Below are 16,718 nucleotides of genomic sequence, written 5' to 3'. Positions count from 1 at the left end.
GCTGGACATGGATTCGAATTTCCTCAATCGATTCGATTTTGATTCACAAGAGTTCTGTTCGATTTCATTTTTTCCGATTTGATATGATTCATTTCAATTCCATCTGATTTTGATTAATTATTGAACATCAATTATTTTAAATAACAAGGACATTATATAAACTCCACAAACAAATAAAAAAATATTTTGCAGAGGCAGTAACTGGTCAAATTATTTACTTTAGGGTTGAACGATTAATTGCATTTGCAATTAAACCGCAGTTTGACAACACGTGATTACGTAATCGCAGAAAGCTGCGATTTAAATGCTCACTGAAACGGAGCGGAAGGAGAGAGCTCGGGGGAGCATGAACGTCACCGCTGTAACTAAAGTCTGGCACCGTAAGTGCACATAATTTTGCTGAGTTTATTTTTGTTTCATGAGACCTTGAGATGAGTGTCTAACATGTTTAATCTGTTTGATCTTGGTTTTAAAACAACACTTCACCGTTGTGCCATAATGTCGCATGTCAACTGATTGTACACACAAGTGCGCGGCAGCGGCTGATATATCTGAGTTGTCCTATGAGGCTAAATAGGTCTGCATGTGTTGTGTCGTCTGATTTCATGAATGAAAATTAGAACGGACGAAATGATGATTGCTCGTCATTACTCACTGTCATTTAGCTGCCGCCGCCGTCGCAGGGTTAACTTTTCCTCTATGCATTTCTGTTGTTTGGGCAAAGTCACTGATGTAGTAGTAGTAGTCATCTAACTTTGGTGAAAGCAGTGTGAATTTTGCTTCTATTTCCATTTCCACTCAGTGACGGTGTGAATGTGAATGGTTATCTTTCTCTATTTTGTTGTTGTTTACACTGACATGGCACATACCCGAATTCTGCCACTGGAAAGCAAAACAAACAAACAAACAAAAACCTGGAATCACATCACTTCAACATTTAGAGCAGGGATGGGCAAACTCGGTCCTCGAGGGCCATAGTCCTGCAGACTGTAGATGTCTCCCTTCTCCAGCACAGCTGATTCATGTGATCAGCTCATCAGCAAGCTAAGCATAAACCTGATAACATCCTGTTCATTGGAATCAGCTGTGTTGGAGGAGGGAAAGTTGGGGAAACCTCTAAACCTGCAGTACTCCGGCTCTTGAGTACTGGAACTGCCCACCCCTGATTTAGAGGTTGTTGTGCAACCTGTTGCTTTGACAAGTCAGGGATCCAGACTGCTCTCAAATAATGGCATTTTGCTCCTAGAATTTGAGACAGTCTGGTACATCTACGCACAGCTGTGCGACCAGTAAATGCGCTGATTTTCAAAAATTGAATACTTTTATTGCTGACCAACTTATGCTCTAAACGTCAGCTCATTCAACAATAATATTGACAAAATAAATGGAATGAACATTTATTTTGTTGACTTGTAGCGTGCACCCCATTTTTTTTTTCTTTTATTTGCACCCCTAAATTTCAGTTTAGGGGCAAATGTGCTCCTAGTTTAAAAAATAAAAAATAAAAATAAAAAAATAAGTTAGTCTGGACTCTCGAGCTTTGCATGTAATTGGCTACCTGGAATCTGTATTAATAGGAAACTAAGTTTTAAGTTAGTGGATGACTGTGGCAGAAGAATAATCAGTATGCTGACTTTTTAAATGGAGGAAATGTAAGGGTCAATACCATGCAGGATGAGGCCGTACTAAGAAATATGATATAGAAATGTATATGCCGGTTAAATATCAAACATCAACTTAAGGGCTACATTAGGGATCCCCAAGTCCGGTCCACAATAGCCGGATTCCGGCCTGCTTTCCATGTTTCCCTCCTCCAACACACCTGAATCAAAGGAACTTAACAAGATCTGCAGAAGCCTGATAACGATTCCTGATTATTTGATTCAGGTGTGATGGAGGAGGAATACATAGAAAACAGGCTTGATATGGGCCCTCAAGGGCCAGACTGTGCTACATAATACCAGGCACAGTTCTGGTAACATTGGTCCTGCTGCTTTTTATATGATGCTTCTTAGTATATTTCATTGTCAATATTTTTGCTTTTATACTGTGAATCTGCCTCGTTTGTGTCTTGACCTCGACACATAAAGAAATTCATAAGCAGCAAGAGCGTTTGTTCAAAACAGAGCAAATCCACGGATTGATTCGGTAGATATGTAATGGAATACTTGCGGCAAATGTAAATTCAGCTCACATTATAAGGATTTACCTACAACATTCTCTCTTCCCATTTATTTCAGTTGCGAATCGAAGCTATTAGAAGTCAAATTAGATTCTTTATCTCCGTCGCAATGTTGTTCTCGACAGTGGTTGTGCTCGCGGGCTCTTTTCGGCAACTTGTCGTGGCATTACCTCTTGCCTGAATTAAGTCCCTGAACATTACACCTTAGCTCGTGGCCTGTTTAAAATCACCTGTTGTGCCGCTTCAAGCGAGAAATAGTGTAAATAAAACTGCAGTGCTTTCAGAAAAAAAGCTCGCGTTTAGCAAGTTTGTTAGATAGAGTAGAATTGACTGGGGGAATTGGAGTCAGGTGCGATATTCAACATTCTTGATGGGCATTAAGTCGTGCTCTCATTCAGATAGCGGCTGTGTCAGCTACTTACCGCGAAGCTCATTTCAGTAAGTAACCTGTCGCAGTCTTCCGTCTTTATAAGGCGTTGTCTCCCAAATAACGTCCCCAAAGTACTAACAGAAGTTGTCTTAAATGCCGAGACGCCAATATGGTTCCAGTAACCTATTCGCTCCTCACATTACCGCTGCCCAGAGTGGGTCTACTTACTTTTCTACTTCACTGAGTCTGAATTGAATTGCATAAAGTCAGTTATCATGAGGAAACGCAAGCTTCCGCCTTGTCTTACAAAATAAAACACACACGCATTAACAACAGCTTTATTTGCATTTTAATTCATAGTAGGCACAATTAATATATTAATACATTAAATCATTATGGTATGCTCGGCAGCACAAAAAAAAAGGCTTAGTAATAGGTTTGGTTTGACGTTAGACTCTTGTTTTTTTCGCGTCTATTGACACTCACTGTTTCATATCATATACAGCATCATTTCAGCAGCTAAAACGTTCAGTTTAGATTACAGTAATCACATTCCCCCCTTTAGAAGCATACGTCATCATGTGATGTTAGGCCTTCAAAGGACAGTATTATACCATTCATGTCATGATGTCATGAGGATTCCACCTCATTACAATTTTTGAGACCACTTTATCATTGTCATCGTCCCATAAATATTTCCACAAGGAGCCTGTTATTCAAGCATGTATAAATGTGGACATTTTTATTTAGATAAAGGCCTTTTTGTATTTACCAATACTCAAAACATTTTCAAATGCATGCATGTCCGCTTTTAGGTGTTATTTATTTATTGTGGTCACAATAATTCAACTTCACAACACTCCAGCCACTAAATGAAATGTCCAGCGATGAAAACTAAACTGTCAAAAGGAAAATAGGAAAGCATCAAACCAAACTGGATGAATAGGTCAATATCAATGTAAAAGTGTACCAATTGTACCACATCCCCACAGCTTGTACTGTTAACAATACCATGATGTCTCATTTTGCCGTTTACAACAACTTTAAGGTGTCAATGGGATTTTTCGGTCTTTCACCTTTTGTATTGAAAACTGCCCCTTTACTGGCAGCTGAAAGGTGAGGTTGCCAGGGGATCCACCAGCAATTTGGGGTGCCATCCAACCATTTCTTATACATGTCATGTCTTCATTTTGGGTCACTGGCAATTTTAGCCTATCCTGACTGAGTTTTTGGCAAGAGACGGGGGTACAGTGGATTGGTCACCTGTCAACATTTCATCACGTCAAGTTTACAACAAAAAAAAAAATCCCCCAAAAAAATCATACATTTAAACTTATGTACACTTTTCCAGGTTCTAGTCATATAATTAGAATATCAACGAAAAGTCAGTTTATTTCAATGTGTTTCAAAAAGTGAATCGTAGATGTTATATAAGCAAAGTGACAAAAAAAATCACAAAGTGAAATATTTCAAGCCTTTTATTTTTTATTTTTTTTATTTTGATGATTATGGCAGAAAGACACAAAACTAAAAATCCAGTGTTTCACAACATTAGAATATTGTGACAAAGCTCAACATTGTCACTCAACAAACGCAGCACTTGTTTTTGCTCCCATTTTTTATGAGATGAACTCAAAAGATCAAAAACTTTAACATACACAATATTGACATTTCTCTCAAATACTGTTCACGAACCAGTCTAAATCTGATAGTGAGCACTTCTCCTTTGCCGAGATAATCCATCCTACCTCACAGTTGCGCCATATTAAGATGTTGATTAGACACCATGATTATAGTACACAGGTGTGCCTTAGACTGCCCACAATTAAAGGCCACTCTGATAGGTGCAGTTTTGTTTTATTGGGTGGAGAGTGTGGTCTGATTAACTAACCTGTCAGTATAGCCTACTGACTTTTTCTGAGTCCTCAGCAGTGAATATCAGTGACAGAAAGCAAACGGTCACATTGTTTGACATATTTTGTCCTCTTCTGCCCTCTGGTGGTAAATAACTGCCCGTGACAGCCTATCAACGTATACTCGTTTAATTTTATAATTGGAGATGAATTACACATACGTTAAACACTAACCATCACAAAGGAATTGTAGAGTGGGCTTTTTTCTAAGGATGAAGAAAGCCAATCAAGTAAAATGTGTGGCATTCACTTTTTTAATTCATTTTAGAGAGGCAAGCGGTGCAGTGGACGGAGCTTGGGACCGGGCAGCGCCAAACTGCTGTTTTTAACACAAATTGTGACGACAGTTTTCTGCTGACGCGTGCATGACTTCTTGTCTGGTTTACTAAAAAAAGTCTTTAGATAAACCGTGACGATGTCAACGAGGCTTTAATTCAAAGAACGGCCCTATGTCACTACGAGGTTTTCTGATATAAATCGTATTGCACCACCAAGCGAGCGCATAAATGTTTACTTTCAACCATCTTGACATTGCTCAAGTCTTCAAGCAGAAGTGCTTGGGACTTGAAAAGACAGCACATTGGAGGAGATTCCCCAACCGACCATGTATTTACAGAGCGATGTTGCAACCCAACAAGGTATACAGTTTATTTTAGTTTTTTTGTTTTTGTTTTTGCTTTTTAAAGTGAGATTTTATGATTACCCTCTTCTTTTCATAAATTGGCACAAATTGGCCACTGAGGTAAATCAACACCTGCCACTGGAATAAATGCAGGGACGTCCGTTCATTGCGGCCAACATTCTAATATAATCAGGGCTCCAGACATTTTTTTTTCCACCTTATTTAGGGACGGTAGACCGGGGCTAGGGGGTGCTATAGCGCCGTCAGAAATCTGCGTAGGTCAGGAACATTTATTAGCCCCGCCAGCATTTTATTTGATATGTAATATTTATAATTTATTTTCTCAGCCTCCCTATGTATTTTGTTCACAGCAGCCTAAATATGTATTAACCTTACCTTTTGAACTTCCAGATCAGTCCAATTTCAAGAAGCAACAAGGACCACCAAAAGTCAACAAAATGTGCTGAAGAAAGTCAGGTATCGCCACCATCAAATCCTCCTCCTCCTCCTCAGATGACAGAAATTGGATTAATATGTCAAAAGATAAGATACCCGCACAGCCATATGCATCAGCAAGGCATCCACAAACCCAAACAGGTCTGTTCTAATGTAGTGTTCCTATTTTTTTTCTGTATACTGTATATTTGTAAGTTTGTCAAGTTTTATTGTAAATGTTTTCAGTTTCTCGTTCTATTCAGGCATACCGAACCACCATCAAGAACAAAATATTCACGTTCAATTTACCAAGTATGACATACGAAAGTAAGAGCTTCACGGCACCAGCCTTTCAGTTGTGTTGTTTGTATTCTCATGACAAACATACATATCTTTATTTGTGCACAGGTATTCTTCGAGATAACAGACGATTCTTGACACCGTATGAGCAAATTGAAATTAAAGAATATAGGAAAGTCTGGTACATCGGAAAAAAGGATAGTAAAATACGAACACAAACCTTATCTGAGGAGGTCAAGTTATTTGATGATGACCAAGGATTCTACAAACCAGTAAATACAGAACGACTTGCTTCTTTCTTTCTTTCTTTCTTTCTTTCTTTCTTTCTTTCTTTCTTTCTTTCTTTCTTTCTTTCTTTCTTTCTTTCTTTCTTTCTTTCTTTCTTTCTTTTTTACATGCACTATGGAAATGTATTGTTGCCACACCAGAAAAAAAAAAAAAATGTATCAAGTTATAACGTAATGGATGTATTTGTCACCAGTGGTTATCACCTGCAGCTCATTCTGTAATTAATGAGGGTACCCACTTACATTTTCTGTTGCCACACAGGCAAAAGGCCATGACAATGCTACAAGTTTAAAGGGATGGTCGGGTCTTGGTAGGTTTGCAGTTGTCGGTTACTCTCTCAATGTTCAATATTATTGATTGAACAGTGTTCCGCGCAATGTTTGATGCTTGTGGATTCTTTTTATATTCTAATTCTGGCCCTGCTTAAAGGATAAGTCACTCCAAACATTTTCGGTTTAATATTTTGTTTGCGGAATATGAATTAAGCAGCAAAATCCACCCATTTTATCCATCTCAGGCAGCGGCCATTTTGCCACTCACTGTCAACTGAATATGACATCACAGTTGCTCGGGGCACAGGTAGCAACCAATCACGGCTCAGCTTCTGAAAACCAGACCTGGGCACTCTCCCGTCACTTCCCGTTGTTGACGACATTTTGGCGAGCGCGTCTGCATATTCTGCGAATGCTTTATGACACGAAGCCTTGCAAAAATATACACAATGGATGTATCCATGTAGGCGTGAAAGGAATTGACAGAAGTGCGAATGTGAGAATATGCCTGATTTAAGGTATAAAAACTTTATTGTATAAAAATTGAAAACAATTGGTAGTTTAAGTGAAATATTAAGCAAAAACATTGTTATGGGATTTTCAGTAAGATACTTGAGTGCTGAAATATTCGAAAGCTGCAGCCCTGCATAACAACAAGAAAAAAGCTCCACAGAATTATTAAATTGCTGCTAAAATCAAGTCATTGTCTATCAAAATTGCTTGTAAAAAACTTTCTTTCAAACCTTGATGAAGAGTGTAATGAGACAACTGTTGTGATTTGGCACTATATGAATAAAATTGTATTACACCGCTACATATTGTGTCCACAAAATATCTACTTTCGAGTGACGGCACTTTACTCTTCATGAATGTGTTCCTACTGTGAAACTCTGTAGCCAAGTAATAAATTAATGACTTTTTATTTTTATTTTTATTTTTTTTATCAACAGAGGATTGGCGACCACCTGGCTTACCGCTTTGAAATATTGAGGGTGATAGGATCAGGATTTGCTGGAATAGTTCTCAAGTGTAAGGACCACAAGACAACAATGCTCGTGGCAGTCAAGGTCTTTCGAAACACAACCGAGTAAGATGTCACCAAACCAATGTGTATAGCAAAAAAAGTGTTCATCAATTTGGTGGCATTGAGAATGTCATTCAGTTACTGATGTACTTAATGTTTTCAATTTTATTGTCTTGATACAAAAATTTACTGTAGATATGACTTCAGTACATCGTTAGCAAAGTTAACATACTTCTTTAAGGTTAGAAAGACAGACAATAGCAAGTTTCAACTTACAAATTCAGGTTATGTAGGAAAGGAACAGCGGAGCCCTGCCATGAACAAAAGCACTAACTCTATAGTTCTGTAAAAGTTGCACTGCGTAATGTATGTTTTTCTGCTAAATTTATTAAACAGACATTATATATATATAAAAAAAAAAAAAACATTATGAACATGCTTTTGCTTCTAGGGGTCATGGGTTTGCGGAGGCGGAACTAAAAATTTTAAGGACCTTGCAAAAGTTAGACAAGAGCAACAAAGCCAATATAGCTCACATGAAGGAATACTTTTACTTTCGAAGCCATCTGTGCATCATATTTGACCTCTTTGAGTAAGTTCACAATATATTTTTATTTCATTCTGTAGTTGGCCTAAACCGTCTGATTCATGCAGTGAGATAACTTCTAAGAATTAATTTTTCTTTCTTCAGAAAGGACCTCTTTAAAGCCTTAATGCAGAGCAAAATACGACGACTCCACGATGGCGACATTAGAAAATGTGCCACAGATGTGCTTAAGTGTCTTCAAGTGCTCAAAGGCATGAAGATTGTGCATGGTGACCTCAAACCGGTAATAAATATTTTTATTTAACTTTGTAAGACAACCACATGTAGTACAACTGTAGAAGAAAGGTAATCTATTTTCAGGAAATGTGATGAAGGTCATCTGTGAAATATACAGTACACACATATTACGTACACTGTCATAAACATCAAAAACAAAACAGCAACGGAGGAGCACATCATGAAAAGATTATTTGGAGCTGCTATAATGCTACAGAAGGCGAACATTGTTTATGGTGAGGCAGCCATGAGTTGTCCAGCCACAACTCTGAAAGAGGAATGTAGACGAGTTGGTTTGTAGTCTAGGCCATGATAAGGAGAACATTTAATTTTTTAATAATTATAATTTTTATAATTACATTAAACATTCTTCGTTTGCAGTTTGAATTTTAAACCTTTTTTTTGTCAACCAGAATTGGTACCTTTCTAACACTCCTCTAATGCTGTATTGTTAGATGCTAATGTGTATAGTTTTTATTTAATAGCTATTGTAGTGATTCATCTTGCACAATTGGTAGTACTCCAGTTAGCAGCTGAGCACATTCTTGGTCATTACATCAGCATGCGTTAGTGCATCATTTAACCAATCAAAACCTTAGAAACATTTTTGAGGGTACCCTATATATTGTATATACTTCACATCAAATTTTTAATAGCTTATTTGTGACAGATTCCTTATTTGCTCATATGGAAGTGCATTTTTTAATTCCACATTTGTTCAATATTTGTAGATAGTAAATTCTGTATTTTGAGTATTTTGTTTCTATTTGGAGTAAATTTGATTCTATAGTGGGATCAAATAGAGTCAGTTTCACAGTAGGCTAATATTTACACACGGAAGAGAGTAAAATAAAGAATTAAAAAAAAAAAGAAGTCACTCAAGGGTTGAGTAACGAACTCAGGACCTTCAGCTTGAGAGACTGCCACACTACCACCTGAGCTGTGCCACTCCTACTGTTTGCTTATATCCAATAGGATACCAAAAACATTGTTTTTGGTCTTGGAGTTAGGAAGATTCCAGCTTACACGAGTGTATACTAATACTAACACATAGCAAGAGCTGCGTGGCTTACAGTAGATTGGCTGTCGCTCAAGATCACTAGTTCATTCCTCAACCCTTGAGTGACTTTTATTTATTTATTGTTCAATTTCTGGGCGGCACGGTAGTCGAGTGGTTAGCACGTCCACTTCCCAGTTCTGAGGTCTCCGGTTCGAGTCCAGGCTCGGACCTTCTGGGTGGAGTTTGCATGTTCTCCCCGTGCCCGCGTGGGTCTTCTCCGGGTACTCCGGTCTCCTCCCACATTCCAAAGACATGCATGGCAGGTTAATTGGGCGCTCCGAATTGTCCCTAGGTGTGCGTGAGTGTGGATGGTTGTTCGTCTCTGTGTGCCCTGCGATTGGTTGGCAACCAGTCCAGGGTGTCCCCCGCCTACTGCCCAGAGCCAGCTGAGATAGGCGCCAGCAGCCCCCGCGACCCTTGTGAGGAATAAGCGGTCAAGAAAATGGATGGATGGATGGATGTTCAATTTCTTTATTTTACTCTCTTCCAAGTGTAAATTTTACTCTAAAGCTGAGTATTTGGTCCCACTCTAAATAGGATCAAATTTACTCTACATAATACACTGTGATACTATATATGATAATGAGGAAAAAAGAACACACAATGAGAATTAGAGTGAATCATATTGCAGAAAGAGTAGCTTTTATGTATTATGTAGCCCGAAGTGATAATGCCATTCAATGCATTATAGCAGCATGCAACTTTCACTCCATGTGAACAGAATCTTTTCACAACAATGTCATCTTTATGTGGTTATTAAAATAAATCAATTCAAGTCCATTCTACTATTGGTAAAATTCTATCTAATTTTTGTTTTTACAGGAAAACATTCTATTAGACAAGGAAAACAATGCTTCAGTGAGTGATTTTGGAGGCTGCATCTTTTTGAAAGACAATGGCAAGTGTATCTTTTTCAACTACATGTCACAACTCATAGGTGAACATAGAGTCCTGTAAAGTGAGCAAGTCATAAATATTTTAGTTGCACATTCTCCCAAACTAAGTATGCCAAAGTGCAACCACAATTATGATCTTAGGGATATATGACTCATTGAGACATTGTCAATAGTAAGAAGATAATATTTTGTCTATAATTAATGTGATAACTTCATTATTTTTCAATAACAAGAATTAACTTTAAAAAACATTTTTTCCACTTGCTGTTGGTTGAAAATGACACACCTGTGCTGAAGAAACATGCAACAACCAATCATGGCTCAGTTTGCTGATTAAACCCAGAAGACGGGTGAGCCGTGATTGGTTGTTACCTCAGCAGAGGTGACGTCATCTTCAGTCGACAGCAAATGGAAAAACGTCTTTTTAAAGTTAGTACTTGTACATGAAAAATAATGAAGTTATCAAATTAATTCTGGATAAAATATTAACTTTTTTACTGTTGAAAATGTCTCAATGAGGCAAGTATCCCTTTAAAGTAATATCTTGGACTGTCAATCAATACTGAATAAATTAACAGATTCAATAATTAAGGAGGAAAACACTTTTTCACTGTACCATAGTGCACACTGGGGAAACTGTCAATCTTCACAACTATAGGAAAGTAAACTCGGCAAACAATGCGGAAGCTTATATATGGTTTCTATATGATCTACCACAGAGAGACCGACGATTTACACTCTACCGTACATGTCTCCAGAGCTGCTCCTCGGAAAAACTTCTACCCCAGCGACTGACATGTGGAGCCTGGGCTGTGTGTTGGGTGAACTCGACAGAGGCTACGCTCTCTTTAGAGGTCATACCAAAGCAGACATGTTCTTCTCTATTACAAGAGTAAGACTGCAAATCTCACCAGTTTTATATGTCTAAGCCAAGGTACTGAATATCAATTCACTTCAGGTGCTTGGCCTGCCACCAATGGAAATGCAGATTGAAGCAAATGAAAAAAAATTCCGCATTGGTAAGAAAATTTAAATACTTTTCTTCATATTTTGGTTTCCCCCCTTAGCCTAGCATGCCTTAAATTTCTTGTTGTTACTTTTTCACTTTTTTTTTTTTCCTTTTTCCACGCAGGTAGCCCGGACATTGAATTTGCAAAACAAAAAAACACACTGGCCATGAGGATTCGGTCAAACAATCCAAAGTTTCTGGATTTCATTTCATGTTGCTTGGAGTAAGAGTACATACACTGAAATACTTCATCACTATCATCAAACTGTAGATCAATATGATGGTCCATTAAGTGCATGTATTTTATCAGATATGATATAAAGAAGCGGCTAACGCCAGAACAGGCTTTGCGTCATCCATGGATACTAAACACAGATGCGCCCAAACCAATGAAGACAACTATTAAAATGAGTGAGTCAACAATAATACTGTTTACTGTAATTGTATATGAAAACATTAACATATTAGTATTAATTACCAGTTTCATACATACCACTTTGTCACAGACTTAAAGAGAATGATGGTAGTGGTTAGCGTGTTCACAATGCTGGTTGCTTTTTTTTTCCTTCTCCACTTCGATTTCTTGCAGTCTTGAGTGGCAAACAAGCCGCTTTGTTTCAAATGTTTACTGAAGAATTGAACATTCATCCAATTTCTACATTTAACTCATTCACTTCCAGCCATTTTCACTGTGCAAACTCCTTTGCTTCTGGCTTTTTTACTGGATTTTGACTAATTCTGCAAGGCCCAAACAATATTGTGTTCTATTGCTATAAAAACATGGAACCTACCAAAAGAAAGATTAAAGTGTCTTCTAAAAAAAAAAAAAAAAAAAAAAGTATATTTGTATCTGTTTCTGTTTTGCAGCAATTAGCATTAAAATATAGCTAAATTTCATCATTTACAAATTTGCTTAAAACACTGGGGAAAAGAAATTGCTGCAACATGGCCCTGGTTGATCTCTAACCCCGGGTTTACACCGGTTGCGTGTGCGGTGCGGCTGCGGTGCGGTGCGTCTTGACTGCGTGCTCCGGACGCGTCATTTTTTTGGCCAATCCACACCGGCTCCGCACAGCTGCAGTCCGGCAGCTCCGTCGCCGACCACTTCCCGCCGTACCTCGCGTGACCGCGCACGATCATGTGGCATTAAAAACAACGACAAACACACAGAAAGTCTGTGCTCAACAGAGAAGCATAAAGAGAGGAGGACTTTTATTTTGTGGCTTTCTACCTCCACTATAAACCTCTCCTCGTCCATGTTCGCTGGTGTCTAAACCGTGAATGAGCACCTCGCACGTTAACTCCAGGTCCGTCTACGCCCACATCACGTTTTGCTAGCATGCTTGCGAAATAGGAGCTGGCGAGTGTTTTATCTTGAAAGGTAACCGGAAATTTATTTTGAAACTGCGTCGGTCTTTCTGTCCGCTCGATGTGTTTTGTGCTAGCTTGCCATTTGACGGAGGCCTACCGCTGCGGCGTCCGGCAAAAATAGAAAATAGGCTATCCTTGCGGAAGGGCTGCGGCACGCCGCAGCTGAGACGCAGTCGACACGCAACGCACCCGCAAGCGGTGTAAACTGCACCATTCGAATGAATGGAATCTAATTGCTTGCGTCGCCGGAACGCACCGCAACCGCACCGCAACCGCAACCGGTGTAAACCCGGGGTTATACTCTGCTGCCACCTGCTGGCCGTTTTTGTAATAGCTATCATTGCTTTAAGCGACCTCTTCAGGTCATAGGCTGCATCAAAGCCTTCTGTATGTATAAATATGTTTTTGTGACCATGGCAATATTAAAAAAATGTATATATATATACAGTGATACCTCGGCTGACGAACGCTTAAGCTCACGAACTTTTCGACTCACGAACATTAAATTCGCGAGCATATAGTCTCTGCTGACGAACTAGTTTTCGGCGGACGAACCAAACCACGCGGTCGAACAGCACCACGGTGGCGGCCACGAGAAGCTGACGCACGCTCACGGCGTCCCAGTTCGTCACCCCCTTTCTTTTAGTGCGGACGCGGTTTGTGTTTGATAGACATTTTGGACCATATTGAGTGTACTTTTGCTATTATGGGACCGAAAAAGACCCCACCACAGGCTAGTGTTAAGCCTAATGCTACGTTCTTACCAAAAGCGAGGGACGGCGAGGGACGGCGGCGCGTTTGCATTGTAGTCAATGGAGTTCGCGCCACTAAAAAAAGCGAAAGTGCTATCACGTACCTCAAAATAGGAGAAAATAGTGCCACGGCAGTTTAGTCCCAGGAAAGAGGTGAAAGTAGTTGGCGGTGCTCACTTTTTGTTGACTCGCTAAAGTGCTCCACTTCCTTGTTCACCAAGGGACACACCTCCTCCGCTCCGGTGAGCACGAAAGCGCGAATGAGCGGCAACCGTTCCATAAACACTCTATGCGGTGAAACGCTCGCAAATGAAGTAAGTCTACCATTGCTACCATCCTTAAGAACTACCATCACAAAGGTAAATAAAACGACTATTATACAGTACAGTTTTTCTTTAATTACAATACAATAGCACATTTATTATACATAAAATAAGGTATATTTTTGTGTAGTTTTAAGGCTTATTTAGTAGAAAATTATGTTTTATAGGGACCTGGGAACGGATTATTCTCATTTTAATGGTTTCTTATGGGAAATAAATGTTAAGAAGACAAACTTTTCGCCTTACAAACCCTTTCTGGGAACCAATTATGTTCGTGAGCTGAGGTATCACTGTGTGTATATATATATATATATATATATATATATATATATATATATATATATATATATATATATATATATATATATATACATACATCCATTTTCTTGACCGCTTATTCCTCACAAGGGTCGCGGGGGGTGCTGGCGCCTATCTCAGCTGGCGGGGGACACCCTGGACTGGTTGCCAGCCAATCGCAGGGCACACAGAGACAAACAACCATCCACACTCACAAGCACACCTAGGGACAATTCGGAACGTCCAATTAACCTGCCATGCATGTCTTTGGAATGTGGGAGGAGACCGGAGTACCCGGAGAAGACCCACGCAGGCACGGGGAGAACATGCAAACTCCACCCAGGAAGGTCCGAGCCTGGACTCGAACCGGAGTCCTCAGAACTGGGAGGCGACGTGCTAACCAGTCAGCCACCGCTGACTATAAAATATAATATATAATATAACTATAATATATAAAATTATACGTTTTGGGGAGCAAATGAGTTAAAGAAGACGCGGTTGTACTGCAGGGGCTCTTGCCAGGCAGCAGGACAAGGGGGGCGCAGCACCCACACGGGGATGTGGGGTTTTACTGAACCGGGCATCTTACTTCCGGGTTAGAAAAATAGCAAACAAAATAACTCATATTTCATATGAAATTACATCGCCATGGTGTCAAAGGTAAGATTGAATCATTATATGCCTATAGTTAACTGTGGAAGGACTTAAAATACCGTGATACAGATCCTTTAATCAACTTTTAACCACCAAACTGTCACCAAGGGCATTCCCAAACATGCTAAGCTAGACTTGCACCAGCACAAAGCTCAGTTTGTGACAATTTCTTTGTAGTGCAAAAATGGAGCCCTTAGTGTGAAACTACCCCACGTTAACACCAGCCCTTACTGAAGACACATGATGATTTGTACTGAATGGGTATAGGCACATACAGCCTGTTGTATAACTTTTTAAAAGACTGAAAATAATATTTCTCTTGTTTTGTCCACCCCTATACAGGTGTCAGAGCAGCCAAAACCAGCTTACTAAAGAGAGACAAAATTGCACCACCACTGTTGCAGCCATTGGTACCACATAAATAGGGACGCCTGAACCCTCGTTGGACACTGGGATAACACACTGCATGTATATATAAAAACACAAGCATATACTGGGAGTCCTCGAGTTACGGCTGAGTCCGTTCCAACGCTGGCGATGTAACCCAAATCTCAACTTAAGTCAGATTTTACCGCAAAAGTCAATATTTACATCGCAATACTTTGTACAGTAAGTTTTAAAAAATATATTTGCTTGACCAGGAAGAACCGGAACCAATATTTCGTGTTTCCGCACGAACGTTCACTGCTGACAGACGACAGAGCGGAGCTAATTCAAGCTTAAACACGGAAATGTGATGCGAGCCGACCTGCTCTGCTCGATGTACGTCCGTTGCTGGAGGTAAAAACAACACAACTTTAAATAACTTTAAAATGCGTGATTACTGTGGCAAATTAACAAAAAAGAAGGTTCTCCGGTAGAGGCACGGTCGCCGTAAAGTCGAAACGATGTAGGTCTGTATGACGTAACTCGCTGACTCCTTGTATATTAAAGCATATTTAGTATATCACAACAGCAAAGTTGGCTAAGTCAGTACTAGAGTTAAGAGAGGAGATGGCAACAACAAGAGGCCTAAACACCCACTACTAGTTTGCAAACCATGACTTCCAAGACTCTTATGGCTCCACAGACCTTTGCAAGGAATCCCTGAACTGACTAGAAGAATGCCTACAACTCAGTGCCCCACAAATGGATACTAGAGAACATGGCAACAACGGGAAGCCAGCTCCAACACCAATGGACCTTTCACTTCTAAGTGCAGCATATACAAAGAGTACAAACTCTATTTACAGTATTCCATAGTGCCTTTCAACCTCCAAGGTACTCACCAAGTGATCACGTGTACTGACATACTGTGGCGCATAGAGTAATTTAGGTTTATTACTTGCTCAAAAATATTTTGACTGTGGTTCTGAGCCACCCCGTGCTCTGTGAAGTCCCCAACAGATGGTTGCAAGGACAACATGGATGCAGGTCTACTGTGACGCTTAGGCGGGTACTGAGAAGCCACATCAGTGACAAGAAAGAGTTAAGCCTTGATGTTAATGTGCTAGCAGTCATAAAATACCCAGCTGGTACGGTCACTGGATTTAATGAATGCTGCTGGTGTTATGACAAAAAAAAAAAGACAATTCACTAAATGTTCCACTTTGCGTTGAGAGCATCATAAAGACAAAGAATGTCAGTCAGTCCCACAACACCAGACAAAATGAGCAACCATGAATAATTGGGGGTTCATCCACAGGAGTGTTCCTGTTGGAATGTTTTTGAGAGGTGATTGGCAATCCCCATTTCTGATGTTATTTTATTTTTTGCTGTTTTTTTGGAGAAAGTTAAATTTCCTGGGAAGGACGGGAGCATGTCTTTTTATTTTATTTTTCAAGATTAATGTAATTGTAAATATTAAATGGGCAAATTAAACTGGTTACTTTTTCCATGTCTAGCATTGCTCCAATTTCTCCTGCACGCGCGCGCATTCTACTAGTTGTTAGTTGCTACCTTCTAGCAGAAGCTCCAGGTGTGTTTTTATAATACTGCCAGTACAGTATATTCATATACTGTAGCCCCTATTCAAAGCAGATGTAGGCCAATGCATGTTTACAAAAGGAACAGGTCTAATGATGACAATCAGAATCCACTGCACCCAACGTAAACACGCAGGTTGTACTGGCCCAGTCCAGCCAGCGT

General features: G+C 39.6%; 2 protein-coding genes across 9 annotated transcripts in view; one reads left to right on the top strand and one right to left on the bottom strand.

Moving 5' to 3' along the window:
- The window catches only part of mical2b (microtubule associated monooxygenase, calponin and LIM domain containing 2b), a 50,747-nt gene extending 47,931 nt beyond the window's left edge, over window positions 1-2,816 (bottom strand). For all 3 annotated transcript variants that reach the window (XM_077516365.1, XM_077516363.1, XM_077516364.1), the window contains exon 1: window positions 2,605-2,816. The gene's annotated coding sequence lies outside the window, so the exon portion shown is untranslated. The remainder of the gene's footprint in view (window positions 1-2,604) is intronic.
- A 2,143-nt stretch (window positions 2,817-4,959) lies between these two features.
- LOC144015905 (dual specificity tyrosine-phosphorylation-regulated kinase 4-like) lies at window positions 4,960-16,465 on the top strand. Of its 6 annotated transcripts, none has more exons than XM_077516359.1 (13): window positions 4,960-5,103; window positions 5,499-5,684; window positions 5,786-5,849; window positions 5,931-6,094; window positions 7,333-7,469; window positions 7,858-7,998; window positions 8,098-8,236; window positions 10,112-10,187; window positions 10,944-11,077; window positions 11,144-11,204; window positions 11,318-11,417; window positions 11,505-11,605; window positions 14,934-16,465. In XM_077516359.1, the coding sequence occupies exons 1-13, from the start codon at window positions 4,972-4,974 to the stop codon at window positions 15,014-15,016; spliced, it is 1,518 nt and encodes a 505-aa protein (XP_077372485.1). In that variant the 5' UTR covers window positions 4,960-4,971; the 3' UTR covers window positions 15,017-16,465. The 6 variants fall into 6 exon arrangements, 5 of the variants coding, with proteins under 5 accessions (XP_077372485.1, XP_077372484.1, XP_077372487.1 ...); XM_077516358.1 differs by having other exon boundaries at window positions 10,905-11,077; XM_077516361.1 differs by having other exon boundaries at window positions 5,769-5,849; window positions 10,905-11,077.
- The last annotated feature ends 253 nt before the right edge of the window (window positions 16,466-16,718 follow it).

Source organism: Festucalex cinctus, chromosome 3 (assembly GCF_051991245.1).
Source record: "Festucalex cinctus isolate MCC-2025b chromosome 3, RoL_Fcin_1.0, whole genome shotgun sequence".
NCBI classification, from domain to species: domain Eukaryota; kingdom Metazoa; phylum Chordata; class Actinopteri; order Syngnathiformes; family Syngnathidae; genus Festucalex; species Festucalex cinctus.
Note: the sequence above shows the minus strand (reverse complement) of the source record. Positions and strands in the feature narration are given on the sequence as shown.

What these genes read in the sequence shown, in the direction of transcription:
- LOC144015905 (XM_077516358.1), top strand. Translation starts at nt 4,972, where the DNA reads ATGTTTACTTTCAACCATCTTGACATTGCTCAAGTCTTCAAGCAGAAG. An exon ending in TGCATGGTGACCTCAAACCG is followed by an intron (nt 8,237 to 10,111) that starts GTAATAAATATT and finishes TTGTTTTTACAG; the next exon opens with GAAAACATTCTATTAGACAA. An exon ending in GAAGACAACTATTAAAATGA is followed by an intron (nt 11,606 to 14,933) that starts GTGAGTCAACAA and finishes ACCCCTATACAG; the next exon opens with GTGTCAGAGCAGCCAAAACC.